The sequence below is a fragment of the Lucilia sericata genome, unplaced genomic scaffold (genome assembly GCF_015586225.1).
Source record: "Lucilia sericata isolate MDLA Ls3-8-SP2 unplaced genomic scaffold, ASM1558622v1 Contig000271F_arrow, whole genome shotgun sequence".
NCBI classification, from domain to species: Eukaryota; Metazoa; Arthropoda; class Insecta; order Diptera; family Calliphoridae; genus Lucilia; species Lucilia sericata.
The window spans coordinates 84,362-106,504 of NW_023994296.1; the positions used below are offsets into that span (position 1 = coordinate 84,362).

Sequence of the window (22,143 nt, forward strand, 5' to 3'; positions counted from 1 at the left end):
AGTTAAAAATTTGTTAGTCTGTGTAGTTTAAGAGAGGATTTAAGAAGTGGTTCGGTTGAAATTTTGACACGGAAACTAAAGATTGCCAAGCTCGACTAAAGCCCATGATTACAAAAATCAAATGTTTTAATGGTGGGTATAAAAGATTCGTCATAGGCAAACAAAAACTGCTCTCACTTATTCGGTACTAATTCCCCTTATATTTCATCATTAGCCTTTATAAAAGTCATTAAGGTACGGCCAAGCTTTGTCGGTTTTATTGTCATTAACTCACCTTAAAAATATAACACCTTTTTACTTTAAATGTCCAAGTATATTGTCTTTAAATTTATCAAATTTACTACAAACTTTATCTAATAAATGAATCTGTTGAAAAATTTTTATATTTTTTAAAAAGTAAATTTAAGAAAAAAATACCAATTTTAAATGTAAAATTTTATATGTTTTCGTGAAAAATCTCATAACTCTTCTAGCACGTTTAAGAAAAAAAAACCTGAAATCAAAAAAAAACTATCAACTATGTATAGTAATCATTGCCTTATAGTTTATCTTAAAACTTGTACACGTACGATATATAAAAGAGTGGTAATTGTAGTTAGATTTTTCTATGCAACATAAATGGCATCTCTTGAAGACATTATCAAGAGTTTTGAGGTATTTGTAGTCAGTGTTTCAAGGGGGGAATTTAAAATATTCCTCCTCAGACAGTCGGTAGCTAAATATGCATAAATCACTTTTGCTGCTGATTTCGCCTGTACAATTAAAGATTGTGCTGTTATGATAGGCCTCCATGAAGAAGAAGAAGATGTTGCCTCTCTGGGTCGGTTGGTTGTTTGTAAAAGTTAAGCAAAATGAATAAATAAAAAATATATATTCAAATACTTTATATTTGACGTTTTAATGTAGTATATGTCTTCCATCCGCTCGTCCGTCCTTCCATCTGTCTGTCTACTTCTTCTATGATAAACATTAACACCTGCATTTACAAGATCCTAACAATATTTTTTTTAATAAATAATAAACAAGTATGGATTATTACAATTAACAAACTCAAATATTAAGTAAAAAACAATATTCATCTCCATTTATTTATTTATATAAATATTTTTACAAAATTTTGTTTTCATTTAAAGTCTAATAAATACTTGTTCTAATAATTAAATTGCATGTTTTAAGATACTTTGCTCAATGATTTATTTAAATACGTTCAAGGTTTAAATGTTTGTTTGGATAACTATTATTTATTTAATGGTTTTATAAAAGTTTTATATATGGACTTTAAAATTTAAATGTTTTTTAAACATTTTATTAAAATATTTAGATTCTTTACCACACAATCCATATTTTAAACCACAACTATAGGTTAGGTTAGTTTGATAGCAAAATGTATACTACATCAAATCCAAAGAAATACACCTAGACCACTATCGGGCCTGTTGTGCGCTCTTTTTCATGAAAAAGAAAATGTTTCACTGAATGTATTTTATTTCAATATTCAGAAACTCAGTTTCCTGGACGTAATTCCTAAGAATTTTCCAATCAGTGTTAGTCAGGAATGTTATTTCCGACTTCGACGAATGCCTGACAGTGGCAAATAAAGTGCTCCAGAGTTTCACTGTCCTCTCCACATACTCTACATTCGTCTGAGTCCGCACGTCCAATTTTGTATAGATGTGCTCGTAATCCTGTGTGTTCACTCAGAAAACGTATCACCATACTAACTTCAGACTTGCGAATTTTGAGGAGATTTCTCGTCTTGTTCTCATCAGGGTCACCCCTTAGGATATTTGTAGTTCTACCCACCATTTCATTATTCCAAGAGGCCTTATGGCATTCTCTCTTTTTGCTTTTGTTGCGTCAAATGGTTTTGCGTTTGTCCCTTTAAAGCTATTACATTCGCCCTTTCGTTGCCGACTACTCCCGAGTGGCCTGGTACCCATTTAATGTACACCTTACCTCTGGGAGAGTATTCGGTTAAACCTTTTTTACAATCTAATACAGTGTTAGATTTAATTGTATCACCTGATATCGCCCTAATTTCTGTTTCTGGTTCTTCAATATAAAACCCCAGGCCCACTTTATCCCCCAATTTAGAGCCATCCGTGTTGCAACGGATTCCTGCTGGTATTTGCTCTAAAGTTCCGCTTGATCAAGACATTCTATCTGGGATCAGCGTTTCAAAGTAAGCGCCGCCTCATATCTTAAATAAGTTTCAATGGGTGGAATGTCTAGCAACGTTTTCAGAGCCTTGGTCGAAGTAGTACAAATGGCACTACTTATACCTGAACTTCCTGTAGTAGTTTGATAATACATTTTTTGTCCAAAGCAGTCCACCAGATTATTGAAGCATAAGCTAGAATTGATCTAATTACACTTTTATAAAGCCAATTTGTCATAGTAGGATTAAGACCGCAACTATAAGTCAAGGTCTACAGTACAGAATTTTCAGAACTCTTGCTCGAGAAATGTCTTAATTTTTCGGCTTCTTAAATTGTAAGAAAAATCAATTACAGAAGTAATCGAAACAATTAAATATTGTATTTGGACATAAAATGGGCGTTGTCATAAGTGGGCGTTACACCTCCCATTATCGACTACATATTTCGATACATATTGAACTGACTGAAGTATTAAAATAATGCACGAATTAAATAATTAATTATTAATTTATAAAAAACTTGCTATACCCAGTGTCCTTTGCTACCCTAAAGTCAATATAAATAAGAAGATTCTAGTTCTACAGTTTCCCAGATATACGAATTTTTATATTTAATTCATATAGGTGTCAGAGTTCTTTGTGCTGAATTTAAGATTCTAACTCTAATAGTTTACCAAATATACGAATTTTTGTACTTTATTCATATGGGAGGTAACGGGACCCCCTAATAAAAGTCCGCAAATTTTTCTCCGAAATGTTCAAATGGATGTTAAAATTCTTCATATAAAATTTAAAGACTCTGGCTCCAAAAGTTTCCTAGATAAACGAATTTTTGAATTTCATTTATATGGGAGGCACCACACCCCTTAAAAATGAATATTTGTATTCAATCCATATGGAAGGTGCAAAGACCCCCTTATGAAAGCCCGCCCATTTTTCTTCTAAATATTCTAAAGATTTTATCTAAAATAGTTTCCCAGATAAACGAATATGGGAAGTGCCACGCCCCTTATTTCTAGTCTGCCCATTTTTTCTCCTAAACATTCATGTTGATACTAAAGTGTCTCCGAAAAAATAGGACTTAAGCTCAAATATATTAATTTAAGAATATCTTTATATAGGAGGTGCCACGCCCACTATAGCGAGGCTGTCCATTTTATTCTCATGTATTCATATGGAGGTCAAAGTTGTGCATACAAAATTTGAGGACTGTAGCTCTTGCAGTTTCTGAGATATGCGATACTTATTTTGTATGTGGGCGTGTCACGTCCTCCACTTAAAATTTTGAAGTATTCCGGATATGTTTAGATGCATAGCAAAAGTTTGTGAAAGAAAATTTTAAATCATACTTCAATTACATAGTTAAGTAAATGCATTAAATAAATTAACTATTTACTGTCAATTATTGTTAATTTATGATTTTTTTCAAAAATGTATTTATAACTTAATTACAAAAATATTTTAATATTTCACAACTGATAACATTAGTATTATTTTTGTTTTTCCTTTCAGCTTTTAAACTAAACGATTTTTTAAATCAAATTAAGTTCATTTCCTGTTATCTCTATTTTAAATCTTATTAAATCGAAAATCAAAAATATCATTTTACATTAAGCTTAAATTGATTTAAGACATTATGTAATATTTACTTAAAATAGGATCAAGAAAAATAAACTGAACCTTATACCAGAGTTGCAATTTTTAGTTATTTATTTTTTGTAATTTAAGAAAAATTCTTGTTACAATCTGTTTTAATTAAAACACATACACAAAGATAATCACTGTCAATTAACAATATGGACATGAAAAAAATAGTTTGTTTTAATATTTACAACCTGCCAAGTGTAGCTATTAAGGGTATTTTAAGTTGAGCTTGATGTTTGCAAACATATTTAATTTATGAAAAAATGGGTATAGGTCAAACAGAAGGAGCTAAAGGGATGAAAATTCCAACAAACATTCTCTATAGATAAGGTTTGTTTTGGTTTGGGCAATAAATATGCCAAGTCGAGGACAGACGCCAAACATTGGCATTATGTTACATTAGTCGCAGACTGGTCAGCAGAAAACTAATTTCTACAGTAACCAATTCCGATATAGGAGTGCCTGAACTAAAACATTAACAAAATATATGATTTTCATAACCCTTTTTTTACACAAAATGTTATGCAACTTAAAAAGAATCCAAAGACAGATAAACCAAAAACACTATAAGAAAACGAAATAGAAGGAAAATACATAGGTAAAGGGAAGAGATGTATGGAAATTAGACGACCAGGTCCATTGTGATTCCCTTCAAAGAGAGTAAAGATTCAAAGACAGAGTAACAAAAACGCTATAAGAAAACAAGAACGAAGGAAAATAGGTAAAGGGAAGATATGAATGGAAACAGGTATATTCTCAAGGGATTTCAATACAGAAGATTTACCAAGTCTATGACCTAAAGAAAGGAGTGAGAGAATGTACCGTATGACAAGCTCTGTCGATATGATTCCGTATCAGCTCTGTCGCTTGCCAGATCTCTAGGATCTCTGCTTGGAAGACACTACATTCTTCGTTGAGTCTGAAGGACCGTTTTGGCATTCCTGTCATTATCAATCTTGGACCTGTCAATGAAAACTGTACAACAGTCTATCGGATACTGACCAATCGACCCTAGTTGAAATCGCATTCGATGTGTTTCCATGGAGTCTAGAGTCGTAATATCATAATCTGTAATTCCGCAAGGGGAATTACCCTGATCAAGTAGACCTACTTCGTACAGAATTTTTATGTGATTGTCGCACGAAGATTAAACTAACGAAAACTCGCAGAGTCTGTGAGAATGCAAAACTAAGTGTCATTGGCCCTTTACACATATCAGAAAATTCAACAAATGGATAAATGTTCACACTCCCCTGGCGACCCTATCAAAATTGATAGATGTGTGGGCTTTGAGTGAGACAGAATATCGAGACTGCTCTGGCCACTCTGATAACGGACAGGACTAGGACTCTCTTGTCTCTTAGTAAGAACTCGATTAGGCTTCTAACTGGTATAGTTACTGGGTACAGTAACTACGGAACGTATGGGCTATCCACGTTATAGCCACTGTAGAAGCTGTTTGGACGAAGAAGAAGTGGAATCGGTACAACACCTTCTATGTGGCTGCCAAGCATTACAAGAGCACAGACTACTCTATCTTGGTAGAGCACTTTTCCATGATCCTGACTGCCTCAGAGATGCGTCACTAGTAAACATGATCGATTTTATTAGAAACATTGGCTGGTTTTCACGGAGACCGCAAGAACCAAGTAGTCAATGAAATTGGGGAGGGAAACCATTCTCTCAACATAAGGGAATGGCAATTCTAAGGGTACCACAATGGGCCACAAGGCCTCTAAGTGAAATCGCTAACTAGCGAGTAACCATGCTGGAGTCATGTACATATGTATAGGAGAACATCCTAATACAGAAACCATAATCGAAATTATCATGTCAGAATGTAGTTAGTCGTTGGTCATGCGCATATTTAACAGCTATAAACAATTCTTTGCGAGATTCAGAAATTACTCGAAAGTCTCTCGAAAGAATATCAGCTAAAAAGCTGACCACCCCGCGAAGTAGCATCTTGTGGCAATTACGCGTAGTAGAGAAGATGCGAGTGGTTAAAGTCGGCAAGAATCCAACATGCCCAATATGGGTCCTATGCAAATTTACCTCTTCCACTATACCGAAATCTTATATAAACACCTCAGATTGACAAATCTTCTGAGTCGATTTAGCCATTTAGGCTGGTTGTCTTGTGCGTTGGGCCATAACTAAAAAATATAGATAAAATATAACGATCAATTTTAGCAAAAATAACTTCAAAATAAACGTAAATCCCCCACCAAATCGTATATGGATCAGCATAAATTGGACCATAGACCCATTACAAAACCTCTCTCTTTCAGTGCCCTGCCATAGCTTAGCATAGATTTGCTAGACGTGAATTTTTTGCACGACCTAATGCATCTATCTAAGGTTGGCATCCGAAAGATAGACGACACCTTTATTCGTGAAACAAACTGATTTGGATAAGAATTCACTTTTCTCTTCACATGTGACAGTACATGGATAGTCTGCTAACCTAACAATACAGTGCTGTAACTCCTTTTGAGGCTGCCAGAATGAAAAAGTGGACATAATTTAAATATTTCCCCTATTATTGCACCGTTATTGGATCTGTTATTTGGGAAGTCACATCTTGCAAAGTCATTATGAGCTGTGAGTTACTGATGTAACCGTAACATACTCTTTCTTTTCTTATGCGATTTCTAAAACATTCCTATACCAAATGCATACTTTGTTTCATTCCATTTCAAGTCCCCTGACAGCTTTATAAAACATATCGAAGTTATTTTTCCATGAATCAAATTTAATGCAAAAGTTCATTAATATTGTAGCATTATACAGCTACGACTAGATTTTCATTAAGTGAAGTTTTATTTAGTTGCGACAAGAATTAAATCATACGAGTACAAGATTATCGTTATAAATTAATGGGGGAATAATCGCTACAATTACATGCAACTTGCTGGCAAGTTGTATGTACTATATATGTAAAATGAACTTTGCAAATATGCATCATACATGAATGAACTGTATTAAAACAAATATTCATTCAATAGAAATATGTGGCATGTAAAAATTAATGAACATTTTTCTTAAACTATAACTACATAATTCCATTAAAGTTGATTGCCTTAATTATAATTGGCTTTTTGTTTTACTTTTCTGATTACTTGTTTCCTTGATGAAATTTGTAATCCTGTCTTTTACATGTCAGTCAACAAGACACTCAACAACAGCAACAGCAATAACAATGTCGGCAACAACGCCAACATTGTATACCTAAATATAGGTACTAAATCCATCTTAATTTGAAAGAAAAGCGCTCTAAAAGTGGAAACAAATTTAACCAATTTTGATCTAGTTAATAAAATAAAATACAAATCAACCCAGATGTGTGGCTACTGGCGCCAACTTTTTAAACAGATTAATGGAGCTTAAGTGCCAGTAGATATGTATGTTGTCTTTTCCAGGTTAACGTATTGTTGTTGTTGTTTCTTTTATATTTTATAATATGCCAACTTTCAACTATAAACAATTTGTAAAATTGTTGTTAAACATTTAACAATTGTTTGTTGTAGCTGCTCTTTTTCAATTTGCAACAACATTTTCCTTTTTGATTAGTTTAGTTTGTTACAGAAACTGAAGTGTAAATCTGTTGATTGTTTGTTTTGTAAGATAACAATTTTGACATGTTAATTTAAGTTCAACTTCCTACTCCATTTAAGAGTTTATAACACTTAAATATTGCAATTTGTAGATAAAAATATATATAAATACTAATAAATATTTGTAAAAGATAAATGGAGTTCAGCTTATGATGTCTGATCCTCAGAAAAGCTTTAGATTACAACATACTTTACGCATGTGCCTGCAGTTGATTTGCGCAATCGCTTACGCTTAATCTACATGCGTATTAATACGTCAAATAATAAAATTACAATCATTAAACTTTCATATTTACAAACATCAGAGTCCAACCAGTCAAGTACTACCAGTAATTACAGTCATTAGTCATTATACATCAGTAGCATTTTGAAAATGCCAAACAAACCAACATCAACAAGATGAAGTAAAGTGAATCCTACAGGGGAGAAGCATGTAATGTGATATAGCAACAATGTTGTGACAAGAACGCTCAACAACGATGGCGAACGTCGACGCGCAATGAATGCACCAACTTAAATCCGACAATGATTTACTGTTTAAAGATCATTATTTGTTTAGAGTTTTAATTTATAACTGGTATTAGGATTGTGGTTTACACCGACACTTGTGTCCGTAGATGTCGTAAAGAAAAACATTTTATTAATAACGTTTCATGCTCTTAGATGGAATATAAAGGAATTCTTGAGATTTTTTAGTACACTGGGAGAAGTGGTTATAGAATATATATGTAGACCTCGAACCAAAGGATCTATAAAATCATTGAAATGGCCTATAGATGCCCTAAATTTAATCTACAGTTGAGAGCATACCATCATGTCCTCAGAATGTTCGAAAGATTGGCAGTATTACTGCAGAATTCGTATGCCTGTTGGTCTTCGAGACCTCAGCGGAGATTCTGTCAACACTTTCTGGCCCTTTTTGTCGCAAATTGACAGTTCACAGCTCTAAAAGTCCTTTACGATTGTGTATGAACATTCGTGAATTTCGTTAGTAACTTGATGTTATCAGCTGATTTCGTCCAGTCATCGACTTTTGTCCCGACGAGCACTTTGTGTCACTTCTTTGTCGCGCTCGTTGTATTTGGCCTACAAGTTCAAGCTCTATTGAGATCAGATTTCGTGCTTTTATGTACTTCGACTACTCGCCTGTTTTTATCAAAGATCCACTCCTAATGCACACTTTCCTTGTGGCAAGAATTCGACATTATTCATAAACATGAAGTTCAATCTTTTCCATTCTATTAACTCACTTTCTTGGGAAGATTCAATAGCATATCTTAAGGCTTCGGAATATGTACGTTTACGATGATGATTTCTTCGGTATTTCTAATGGCTAAAAGCTTGATGCGTATCTCAGCAGCTAGACGATTGTGATCTCTGTGCACCAATAGAGATTATTACCGTTACTGTCATGTGATCAATTTTATTCTTCGGATCGGGAAACCCCAATTAGCTTAAAAGATTCTCCTGTGGGGGATCAACAGATCACTTAGTGACAGATTGTTAAATGTACGTATATTCAAAAATAGTTTGCTATTTTTCATCTTGAGACCAAATGAGTGAGTCCAAATAATAGATTTTAATTGAGTGTTGTCACCTCAGAAGTTTTTAATAATTGCCTTCTCAAGAATTTTATAGAACTTGAAGCATAATATTGGATGCAAGTAATACTGTGCGATATAACTATGTCGGATATAACTATGTAGAAAAGTCATTTTCAGAGAGTCTGAACGTTTTGCTTTTTTGAAAGGAGAATCTATTTTATATCAGATCCGAAAATATACACCTAGGACGCTATTGTGCTCTTCTTCTTCTTTTAATGGAAAAATCTTATATAGAAATCTGTTGAAAGTATTCAGAAAATTATTTCCTCAACATGTTCCTTAAAATCTTACATGAAATTTGGAAATTATTTCGACGAAAGCCTGGTAATAACAATGAATATGTTCAAGCGTTTCTGTGTCCTCTTCAAATGCTTTACTGTCATCTGAATTCGTTCGTTCAATTTTGCATAATTGCTCCTATAAACCTAAGTATCCACTAAAAATACATATTACGAAGTAACTACTCTAACTTCTTCGCTTTAGGGTCACCCATAGTATTTTATTTAAGGGTATTTCAAAGTTTATTTTGAAACAGTGACTGTTCCTTTGCAAACTTCCTTTTCACTCCCGCATTTTTAATTGAAATTTCAATCAAAAATGCATGAATAAAATAAAATATTCTAGTTTAAATTATTTTTAAAGTGTAAAAAATTTTTAAGTTGATATTATCAAACGTAAGCCAATTGTAAATGCGATCATTATTCGTGAATTTATATATGAAAAATACCGGTTATTTCTTTTACTCTTTATTTACACTTAAATGATAATCAACATGTTTTCAAAGTTATTAACAAATTATTGTAAGCAGAATTAATAACGATCTATAAGTTAAAATTTGTTTTTCTAATTATAAATATTAATGATGCAAAATAATTTCCTGTGTCAAATAATTCTTATACATATTAATTTACACGCATAAGAAAAGGGTGTTTCAATAAGAACGATGGGGTTTTAAGTTGCCTCATATTCAGCGTGCAAACAGTTTGAATTTTCGCTTAAATGACTCTTTTAAAGACATTCTAGAGCTACTGTTTTGACAGCACACTGTTGTCTTCTTGACCGGGAAGACCTTCGACAGACAATTCCTAGGGCAGCTTTGAATATTTGTCTACACTGGAGCTGTGTAATGGACCATTGATCGACCAATAGTCGATTTCAGCCAAAAAGGTTTCTTTTGAATGCCCCAAAAGGAGCCGCCTAACACTTTGAAAGCCTTGTTTCTCATGAAAATACCCTGAGCTGAAGTTAGCTCCATCAATTGGGAAAGAAATTTCCTACTTTTGAGCCTGGCTATCATAGAAAGATAGAAATGTTTATGGATTTTGATTTACCACTCTCGTCCAAGTGTTGAAAATTTTTCGAAGTAACTAACTAACTAACTAACTAACTAACTAACTAACTAACTAACTAACTAACTAACTAACTAACTAACTAACTAACTAACTAACTAACTGTTAGAATCACCCCATAAGTTCTTTGTGGTACTATTTACCAATGAAACAATTCCAGTTTTCAATTCTGTCCTGCATGCGTCGTATGGTTTTGCTTTCTTCAGGTTAACTTCCCCAAGCTCTATTCCCTTTATGGCAAGTCCATTCGTTCTTTTATTGCCTATTATTCTCGAGAGGCATGTTACTCACATGATGCAAACCTTACTTTTGGAAGATGTTAAGGTTAGGGCTCTCTTACAGTTCAATATGGTCTTGCTGTCGATAAATATGTTAACCTTTGTTGGTGTCATATTTATTCCAACTTAAATAGTATAGGATCCAACTTTGTTCTTTCATTGCCGGTTATCCCCAAGTGGATTGCTACCTATATTATGAAAAACTTACCTTTGGAAGGTTTTAAGGCTCTCTTACAGATCAATACGGTCGGGATGTCGGCAAATATGTAAACCTCTGTTGGTAACATATTTATTCCAACTTAAACTATTTCCAACTTGGATTACTGGTTAAAGACTTCAAACCTTTGGACTTTTGGCCCAATTAAAATCCCTTATTAGCCCTTATTTGAAACCCCTTTACAAGTTTTCAAATTACCAAATAAATATTTCTAATTTATAGATTTTCTGGCGCTCCACTAATACAAGCATTTTCCAATTTGCATAAATTCTTACCACTTTGGGTTCTTAAACATATGATAATTATGTCCATAAATAGCTGCTGCTAACTTAAGTAAAAACATAAATTTCCCATAACAAGTTTTCTTTGCAAAATTGCAGTTAATAAGTGAAATAATATGGAGTTTAATTAAATATGTATAACAGACACGTAGAAGTTTTTACTAAAGATAAAATTAACAAAAAGTGTGAAAGTTGTTAGATTACATACTTAAGTATGAATAGAAAACAAGTGTCAAATGAATGCACATTCACGTGACTCAGTGTTATAATGATGATGATGCAAGTTTAAGGTATAATTTAAAGGATTTTTCATATGACTTAAAATTTTCTAAAATTGCGAAGTTTTGGCTACCAAAGATATAGTGCGTTTCTTTACCAGTGCCATAGATGGGAATCGAACCCACAACACCCGGTCTACCAGACTAAAATATTAATCTACCAGAGGCTAAATAAATCAATCTATTTTATACCACAAACACCAAACAAACTGTCATCATACATAAACATTTATTAGCTTTATGATTTCCTTTAATATCCTTCTAAAATCCAAACTCCAAATCAATTAAAACATTTAAGATTGAAATGATGAATCCGATAAACACCCAGAATCTCTGCTTGTTAGCAGTTAATTTTATACTTTCAACACATGTCTAGAAATTTTATAAATTATTATAACATCACACCAAACATAGACATAAATTAACAATTTTAATTATATAAATCCACACAACCACAACGTTAGCCGGCTGTCCAAGTTATATTTATTATATCTTATGAAATGCACAATAAAGTATTTATTTTTATGAGTTTTAATTTTATAGAAAATATCATAATATTATTAATTTACATTGAAAATGTTTAAAAACTAATTCGCTACTTTAAGCAAATGCTAAAGAATTAATGTAAATTTGACATAAATGCTTTTAAAATAAAATTAATTTGACATATAAAATACTTAGACGACTTTTCTATAAATAATATGGGCATGTCTGCAAATGCATAAATAACACAATTTCCTGTTTAGTCTTAGTGTGTGTGTGTGTTTACCAAAGGAATTCAATAGGAAATTTATGAAATTTTTAGATTAAAAGTGAAAATTAAAATGAGCCTTAAAAAACAAAAGACTTAAGACACAAACTTGATGCCAGTCATCATCATCATCATTGTTGAACAGAATTAAATTTTCCTTTAAAACTTGTTATTGTTGTCTTATTATGTTAATAATAAATTCCCGGAAAATAACTAATTATTTATCTAGTCTTTGTTAGTGTCAATTGTTACTATAGAAAAATTCCTTAATAACAACAATTTCTATTATTACATTTTCCATATTTGCCTTGAAGTAGATCATAATAAATTCCTAAAAAAACTGTTCAACATGCAACTTATAACACGCCTTCCTTGTAATAATAATTAATATAAATTGTTTTAATTTTAACTTGTATTCTGAACACAAAGTTAAACTTCCATTTAATTTGCATAAAATTACAGAATGAAAAATCTACCACTTGGGCTGTGTGTCCCAGGAATTACCCAGTAGTTTTAAAAAGAGTCAAAGTATCCATAAATTGTTGCAGTTTACTAACCACCTGATGGGTGAATCACCACTTGATAACCTTTAGTAATCAATAGAATGGAATAAATTCACACATATTTTAATCTAATCCTTCGACGAAGGATTGGCAATGACAGTGTTACAGCGTTTCATTATCCCCTCCACATACTATACATTCTTTTAAATCTGGTCGTTCAATTTTATATAGTCCACTAGGTTAGATTATATTAGGTTAGTTTGATAGGAGGATGTATAGTACATCAACTCCGAAGAAATACACCTAGGGCCTAGGCCAATATCGGGCCTGTTGATCACTGAGTATATTATTTTTCAATGTTCAAAAACTCAGTTTCCTGGACGTAATTCCTAAGAATTTTCCAATCAGTGTTAGCCAGGAATGTTATTTCCGAAATAACATCACTTCCAAGATACTTGGATCTAACTTCGACGAATGCCTGACAGTGGCAAAGAAAGTGCTCCAGAGTTTCACGCTGAACTCCCTTTAGTGGTTTGATATTACACTCTTTGTCCAAAGCAGTCCACCAGATTATTGAAGCATAAGCTAGAATTGGTCTAATTACACTTTTATAAAGCCAATGTGTCATAGTGGGACTAATACCCCATTTCATGCCTATAGTTCTCCTACATATCGCTCAGTACCGATGTGCCTTGTTGATCCTATCCTCTATGTGGTGTCTCCATTTTAATTTTCGGTCGAGAATTACACCTAAGTACTTAACTTTGTCTGTCACCGGTATCTTCTTGTGTCCACTAAGAATGTGTACCATCCCTCTTACCTCGAACTTATTCATCCTAAGAAGGCTTCTTAGGAGCAATAACTAGGCACTGCGCAATTGGGGCCTTTAGGGGTAATTGGGTCGGTAACACGCATAATTTTTGTAGGTAGTGTGAGGAAGAAGAGGAACTGGAAACAGTAGGGCATATCTTATGCAGCTGTCCCAGAGTACAGAGTCTGAGACTGGAATGGCTAGTTGGAAGTTTCCACGATGAACTGGGAGATGTAGCAGGATGTGACTTAGGTGACATATTAGATTTTATCAGGGGAATATCTTGGTTATACAGGTAACGGACAATTGAGATTTCCCTTCCATTTCCAATTTCTTTTTATAATCCTTTATGGGGCTAAATTCTTACTCTTCTCATTTTTTCTCTCTCTTAGTTTTCTGTATTCTCTCTATTCTTTATTCTTCATTAAAGGGAATCACAATGGACCCTTTGAGTCTCTGAGTAGATGTATACCTTGGTATACAACCCTTTTAAACTAACCTAAACTATGTAGGCTTCTCGTCCTGCTCTCGTTGGAATTTGCTCCGCTCTCATTGCCTCGAACGCTTACTAAAGATCTTCTCTTTCATTGCCGATTGCAAAAGAGTGGCTCATATGATGCAGAGCTTACCACTCGAAGAGTAGTCAGTTATAAGCTCTCTTAAAGTCCAATATGGTCTTAGAATGAAACTTTATGACGAATATACGTTACGTGGGGGTCACACTTAAACCCCCAGCGACAGTATTTGGTTACACGTTTTGTCGAAAGCAATCCACCAGATTATAGAAGCGTAAGTAAGAATTTGTCCATTTAACTTTTATAAAGCCACTGAATCGTAGTTGTACTAAGACCGGAGATAAGAGTATAAGAGGAAATTTTCATATTTCTGGTGGGATCACATTCATTCCCCTTAGTTAAGCGTAACCAAAAGTTCCACACTTGTAATCAAACAAGGGATCAATTTCCCTCTTTTTACGATAAACTAATATTAAAAAAGTCTAGTGCTAATAAGCTATAACTGTAACTAAGTTCAACGCTAAATGTTTTTGGACTTACACCCCTAACTGCAGAGTAGTGCTTTGCAACCAAGTATGAGTATGTTAGCTAAGGAAAATAATTGCAATTGGCCTCAGGCTTTTAAAACCAAATTGGTTGTTGATGGCTGGCATGTGTTTTGTCACTTATAAGTAGTTTCAATTATTTATTGAAAAAAAATATATTTATATTTAGTTTAAAAAAAAAAAAAAAAAAAAACTTATTAAGTTTCCCCAAAATTTATATTTACTTGTTTATTTGTAAAAATAAATGCAATAAATTAATTTAAACATTTGTGAAATTGTATTCAATACAACTAAATTAGAATATACAATTTATTTCAAACTTACAGATTGGCATAGTGTGGGAACTTTAATCCAAAAAAACTAAGTCTAATGTTAAATTGAACAAGTTTACGCTCTATCTCCCATATTAATAAATACTTAATAAAGTTGATGGTGGACTCAGAATGATCAACATAGAAATAGAACTATCGAACCAGCAAATGCTGGAAATCTTTTTTGGAGATGAATATATCTTAACCGATAATACAGTAGATTTAAATGTTCCCAACAGTCAATGATCCATCTTAACGCATAAAAGCAAAAAGGTGTGACAGCATGTGACTGAATAAGAAATTAATTTAATAATAAATCAAACGCGACTTGGTAACAATCGCTGTTCTCCCGCTCAAGTACAATTCATTCTTCAGCCATACTGTCCGTATGTGGGACCAATATCCTGTAGAAGTTTTTCCTATTTCTTTAGTTGTAAAGAGATTTATATCCAATGTCCTTCATTCTCTAATTCTTATTGCATCCTCGGCCATTCCTTGAAATGATTTAACCTGGTATCGATTCAGGGAGCGTTATAATCTGGTACCAAGGAAATCGGAAATTCTCCTGTCCCGATTATTGGAGAGGTCCCTTCGGGGTGCAATTAGTGACTGTGGTTTAAACACAAACTCGTTTGAAGAGAATGTTGGTTAAAAAACTTATACATGGTAAAGTCTATAATTTCGTATAAGTTTGGTGCTGTTTCTAAGACAAAAGATACCCCGCAGAGGATTGACTGTGGAACTGAACGTTGGAAATGAGTTGGTATCAATTGTATGTGATATAGGGTTATGCAAGCCTCATCCATCCGTATATCTAGAGTGGCCGTGTCGGATGTTTTTCTCAATGAGTGTGTTGGATGAATAAGAAGTGTGCCGGTTTGAATGGTGATGGATATAAGGTATGTTATATAAGTGACACCATTGAATTTTTCTTCCTTTTCAAGGTATGTTCAGGGTTTACTCTGTTTATCAAAGATTTACTACAGTGTGTTCTCTGTGAGTAAGATTAGATAGCTCGTGAGGAGATTAGATAGCTCGAGTACAAAGTGCTTGTATATGAACCGGCAGAACCATGAACAAAATTTGCCACCGGTGTGTAAGAAGCACAAAGGGCCGGTGGTGAATCGTCTAAAAAGTTCAAACTGTGGTTGTAAAAGTACCACCTTGAAAAGAGGTTACCACGGCAGATGTTCACATAAAGCACTTCAACTAACTGGGCTATGAAATGAAAATTTTCAGTACAAAAGAATAGGGAAAATGCTGAAATATAAATTGGAAGTTGTTGTTGTTGTAACAGCTTAAACTATACAATTCATAATCCGGGGGTTCTGTATTAAGATCCAAGCCAAGAAATTATACTAATTCTACTGGGTTAGTCCACAAATTCGTTGGTATAAGTGAAGTATTGTGGGCCTGAATGTTGAATATATTGTGGGTATCGTGGGGACCCTGTCCACATACTATGCATATATTGGTAATGGCACGGTCTATGCGGGACCAGTAGGCATTGAGCCTGTTGCTCCATCCCGATTTCAGTTGTGCCAGAGTAATTCTTGTTTTTCGCGACAGGTTCTTCTCTGTTTCTGCTATAGGAGGTGGGCGATCTCCAAGCACGACATTCATGCGGTAACCTGAAACCGCGGTATAAATGTCATTTAAAGCTTCTGTATACGAATTACAATCCAAGGGATCCTGCACACATATTCTTATGCTTTCACGAAGGTCCTTCCTGATATACCTCGGATGGCATCCAACTGTGTGATGTTGAAGTTGGGATGACTCCTCCAGTGACATTCCAGGAGGAACTTAGTTCCTACGTGTAGATGGTGCTCCGAGGTTATTTGCATTTAGTCCGTAGGGCAGCATTTTGGCAGCTTTGAGTATTTTTCCGCTGGGTATCACTCAACAAAGGAGACCACACTGGAGTAGCATAATTTACCACTGACGGACCAATTACTTTACAGGTTTCTTTGTCCATTCCCCAAGTGCTGCCAGCTAGCGCTTTGAGGACCATGTTTCTACTTCGCAATCTGTGACCCCCAATATCTTTGGGTGGGTCCATCGACTACGAATCCTAAATTTCAGTTTAAAATTGTGATTTGAATTGGAATCGTTTTAAATTTTTGATTAAATAATCTTATATGATTCAGGTTACATTCGTTCTGAAATGCCATATATAGTTGTTTTAAAACAACTAAAAATTCTGTTAATGTGAAACCATAACTTCTAGAAATATTTTATAAGAAACTTACTTTATTAAAAGAGATATAGTTTACTAATGTGTTGATTTAATTCCAACAATAAACCCTTAATTCAAACCAGAAACAGAGTTACCATAACAACAAGTAAAACAAATATATCCAGGGAACACTGACTTCGATTATTTAATACAAGAGAGTTAGTTCATAACACTTTGGCTACAAGTTAACAACATAAAATGGAAATTATTGAATTTCTACAAACAACCGAACAAAAAAATATTAAAAGTTATATTGGAATGAAGGTATTTATTATTAAAAAAATTAAAGAAATTAATTCAACATTAATTAATTTTAAGGTTAAAGAAAAACTACAGGAATATGAAGGGGCGTTAAAAGAAAGACAACAAATGTAAGTGGTGTTTTTCAATTAAATTTCAGTGTTTCCCTAATAAATGTAGGAAAAATATCGAAAAACTTCCAAAATTAACACAACTACTAATCAGTTTTTTAATAAAATTTCAGGTTAGCAAACATTTTAGACTTCGAAAATATGCAATACAATGAAGAACTAATTCTGCTAATGAATGCGAAATTAAATGAACAATTTCGAAAACGTCTTGACTGGCTAAATACGAAACGCATGGAAGAGCATAAGGCCGAAGAGGAACTACTTAAATTAAAAAATCAACAAAGAGAATTGTAAGTTTTCTAAGTCTAAACAAAGTAAATCTTGAGATTGTTCTAAAATCATTTAAACTTTAAGAGAAAATTGTGAAGAATGGCGACATCTGCAGAGCAAACAATTGCTTTTAGATACCAAAAAAGGACAACTCTATCAAATCGAAGAAAAGAAGATGAGAATGCAAAAAGAAAAAGAAATCGATAGAAAATGGCATGAAGTAATGCAACGTTTAAATCGTGAGAAAGAATATCAGGAAATATATGAAAATAAATTACTTAAAGTTATAGAAAATGCAAATCATTTGAAAAATCAAGAAATCAATGAACGTATTAAAAAGCAACAGCTGCAGGAGTATGAACAAGATAAAAAGGAGTATCAAGTGAAGTAAGTAATGGCGTAAATGAAGGTTCTCATTTTAAAAAGGTTTTAACGTGTAGCCAAATGTCCACTTCTCGGAAAGAAGACTAAATTTTTAAAATTTCTTTCACAATGATATGTGGGCTAAATTAATTCTTATTTTATTTTACAGAAACCAAAAAGCTTTATTCATGGAAGATAAATATCGAAGAAATGAAAAACGCAAAGAAATCTTGAGTAAAACTCGTCATGATCAAATGCTAAAGGTATGAGTACTAAACGTTAATCAAGACATTTGTCCAACATTGTAGCATGTTCTATGTGTTATGAAACTACAAAAAGTTGGGTTATATTGAAGAAACGATGTATGTATATTATATCAGATCTTAAGATATACACCTAACCCACTATCGCTCTTTTACAAGGAAAAAGTTTGTTGAATGAAAACCTGTATAAAGCTTTATGTGTACATCGTCTTATGTTCTCAGATTCCTGGACATAGTTCCTTAGTATTATCCAATAAGTGTTTCTGAGGGATGTAATATCTGAAATAACATCACTCTTCAGATATTTGGATCTAATTTCGACAAAAGACTGGCAATGATAAAAAAAGTGTTCAAGAGTTTCACTGTTCACTCCGCATATTCCTTATTCGTCTGGATCCGTTAGTCCAAATTTGGTATTTTTATGTCGGTAATCCTATGCGACCATTCAGCATATCATCAATATACCGGACTTGCTCATTGTGAGGAGGCTTCTCGTTGTGATCTCATAAGTTTCACCCCATTAGATCTTTGTCGTTCTTGACACCATTTCATTAATCGAAGTTGCCGCATGGGATACTCTCGCCCATGGTTTTAATTCTCACCAGATTTACTTCCCCGAGTTTCCTTCCCTTAATAGAAAGTAAATTCAATCTTCGGATCCCCAGGACCGTTTTGACTCCCAGTTGTAACAACGGATTCTCATCAGGTTTACTTCCTCGAGTACCCTTCGCTTTATAGCAAGTAAATTGGCCCTTTCATTACAGATCCCCAGGGCCGTGTTGACTCCATGTTTAGAGCCATCTGTGTAGCAAGGTATTCTTATTGATATTTCCTCTAATGTTCCTTTTGACTGTGAAATTCCATGTGGGATCACTGTCACAAAATTTCCGGCAAATACTGTATGAGATCGGACAGGTCTGTTGTTTGTTTATGTGTCCAGTATGCATTGATGACATGTCCTGTAACTGCCGTTACAGAACCTCCGGCACTCGTAAGGATCACCTCATAGTATCTTTATCGTTAAAGACACCGTTCCATTATTAGCATTGGCCGCATTGGCCATGTTTTAAATTCTCGTCAGGTTTACATCCTCGACTTCCCTTCACTCTTTCGATCCTCAGGGCCGTTTTGACTCCCAGTTTAGAGCCATCAGTATAGCATCGGATTCTCGCCAGGTTTACTTTTTCGAGTACATAATACTTCATGTGGGATCAGTGCCAAAAAATTCCCGACAAATTCTGTTTTTGATATGCGATCGGACAGGTCTGATGTTTATTTGTAGGCTTTCAATGTATGCATTGATGACGTGTCCTCTAACTGACGTTTGTGAAATCTCTTAAAGATAAGAGCCGTTCAACTGTAAGTACCGCCATATCGGCTCCTAAATGATAACCGTTATACCAGATGAGAATTGAGAATCCATTAGCAGTTTCATGATCTTCTCCATAACATTATATCTCCTGTCTATGACATCGAACACTAATCCTGATTGTACATTAGTTTTAGATAAGAATTTTTGTATTCGATACGACATATTATCATCAAGTCGGTCAATGAAAAGTTTTCAGGAGCCTCGTTTCTTCTGGGCTGAGTCCTCAAACGATAAAACCAAGGAACTTGTAATCTTTTCTATATCAGCATATATAACCTCATTCTTTCGACATTGAACATTGTCCGATTTAAAACGGCTCCTTAGTAACGAAAAAAACATTGTCCAATAAGTTTTAAACTTATTCAGAAAATTAATCGGCTTGTGCGACTAGTTATGTCTAATAATAAACGATTAATATGTTTCTAAATTCGAGGGTTAACCATTTCATTTTTATAATTTTTTCAGTCTCAAATTGCAGATAATTTTGAAAGAGTTCGCTTGGAAACTGAAATGTCTTTGAAAGAAGGTCGCTTGCTAAAAGAACGTGAGGATCAGCAAATTTTTATGGAACTAGAGCAAACTGAAAGAGAAAAGGTAAATCCGTTGATATCGAAAAATATTAATTTGAAATCACTTTTTTTCTAATTTCATTAAAGATGCGCAATAATGTTTGGCATAAGTATTATTTAAAAAATTGCCAAAAAGAGAAGCAACAACAATTGAAAGAAAAAAATGCTTTTGAAGAAAAGTATTCAAATACTGGGTGTGTTTTGCAGCAAAGTCTTAAGAAACCATATGGTAAAAGTTCACGTTAGTTGATTTTGTTCATAAAAATGTTTTAAATAAAAATAAAAAGCTAATTTTAGATTTTTTACACATTTAAATTTAACAGTTAATTGTAAAGTTTGGCAACAATGTTAAAATTTAGCAAATACTGACATCTTTTTGTTTATTATAAACAGCACCATCTACTGAACAAAACATTGCTCGACAAGATAGTAAAGACAACCACCCTGACATGAGTAATTCCCCTTTTGAGATCAGGGGTAATTATTAAAAGGTATGTTCCAATATACCAATATTAACATACGAAAAACAGGGAAAACTAAATTTTAAGACATCAACCATTGTATTTATAAATATCCCTCGTCTGTTATCCGATAAATAACATGTTAACTTTCTTAACCATCTAGTGTAGACAATGTTAAAATTTACAGAAAAATTATTTTATGATCAGGGGAATTGTTTTAGGAAGTTTGTTTTAAAACAACAAAAAAAGTCCAGATCTTAAAAACGTATAACTAGTCGTGACAACAACCTCGAAAAAATCCCAAAAAACATCCGAGTTTATAAAATCCCAATTACATTCAAATGGACACTACTTTATCAGACAGCAAACGTATGTAAATATGTAATACAAATTGTCATAGTAAAAATTTCTCCATCTACCAAAGCCTAATAAAGTTGTGAAACTTATTGTAGCATTTTTTCCAATAACAACAGTGCTTCAAAAAATTAAGTTGCAAATATTGCCCGTCCCCCCTCTAGAACTGTTCTTAGGGCTGTTAGACTATGTCATCCAAAAAAATAAACAAAGAAGAGGGAATTAATTCTATAACTTCGGTCAAATTTTAACTGAACTTCAGAAGAGGAATAATACAACTCTTGTTTGTATTCTGTCATATTGTTAAGAAGCCTAGAAGAAATTGCATGCAGACAGTCAGTAATAACTTTTACCAGAGACTGTACTTTTTTGGGATTAGGGTCTCATTTTATAAAACGAAACGACAATTGTTCAAAAAAATTTATATGGAAAAATTCAAATTTTAACGAAAGTTTCGTTTTATAAAGTGAGGGGGTTAGTTTTTATATTTTCCCAGCTAGCATTTGGGTGATTAATCAGTAAACTGAGTAATTTTTGACTCCTTTTGATGACCTAAAAGTGATTAATAAGTTGAGCGCTTAAAAAATGACTCGAAAATGATCCCGATATATGATTGAAAACTGAATATTTGAAAAACAATAACAAAATGTATAGCAATCATAAATTAATCATCCTGGTGTTTAAAATATGATGGTTTCAGAAACTTATTTTGTGGTCATATTTCAAGCAGTTGGAAGATCTAAAATTGTTCCTTATGTAATTGTTTTTGTTTGTAATGAAACAGCAACACTTACACTTAAAAATTACTCAAAAACGATTCAAAAATGAGTCGAAACTGATTAGAAATGGGGCTTAGAAAAGACTCTTTTGGAAGAGTTAGCAAAACATTTTGTGTGGCCTAAAATGAGTTGATATAATTCTCATTTCGTTTATAAAATTAAATGTATAAGTATTTGAATTTGTGTGATATTTATAAAGTCGATTTTCTGCCAAGGAAATTGAAATTATATTATGCTTTA

The 22,143-nt window shown here is 33.4% G+C and overlaps 1 protein-coding gene across 1 annotated transcript; it reads left to right on the forward strand.

The window, feature by feature from the left end:
- The first annotated feature begins 17,299 nt into the window (after positions 1–17,299).
- LOC119603038 (trichohyalin) lies at positions 17,300–20,555 on the forward strand. The gene is made up of 7 exons (XM_037954897.1): positions 17,300–17,365; positions 17,420–17,472; positions 17,586–17,762; positions 17,827–18,129; positions 18,275–18,368; positions 20,206–20,334; positions 20,397–20,555. Exons 1-7 carry the CDS (start codon positions 17,300–17,302, stop codon positions 20,553–20,555), a joined length of 981 nt encoding a protein of 326 aa, XP_037810825.1.
- The last annotated feature ends 1,588 nt before the right edge of the window (positions 20,556–22,143 follow it).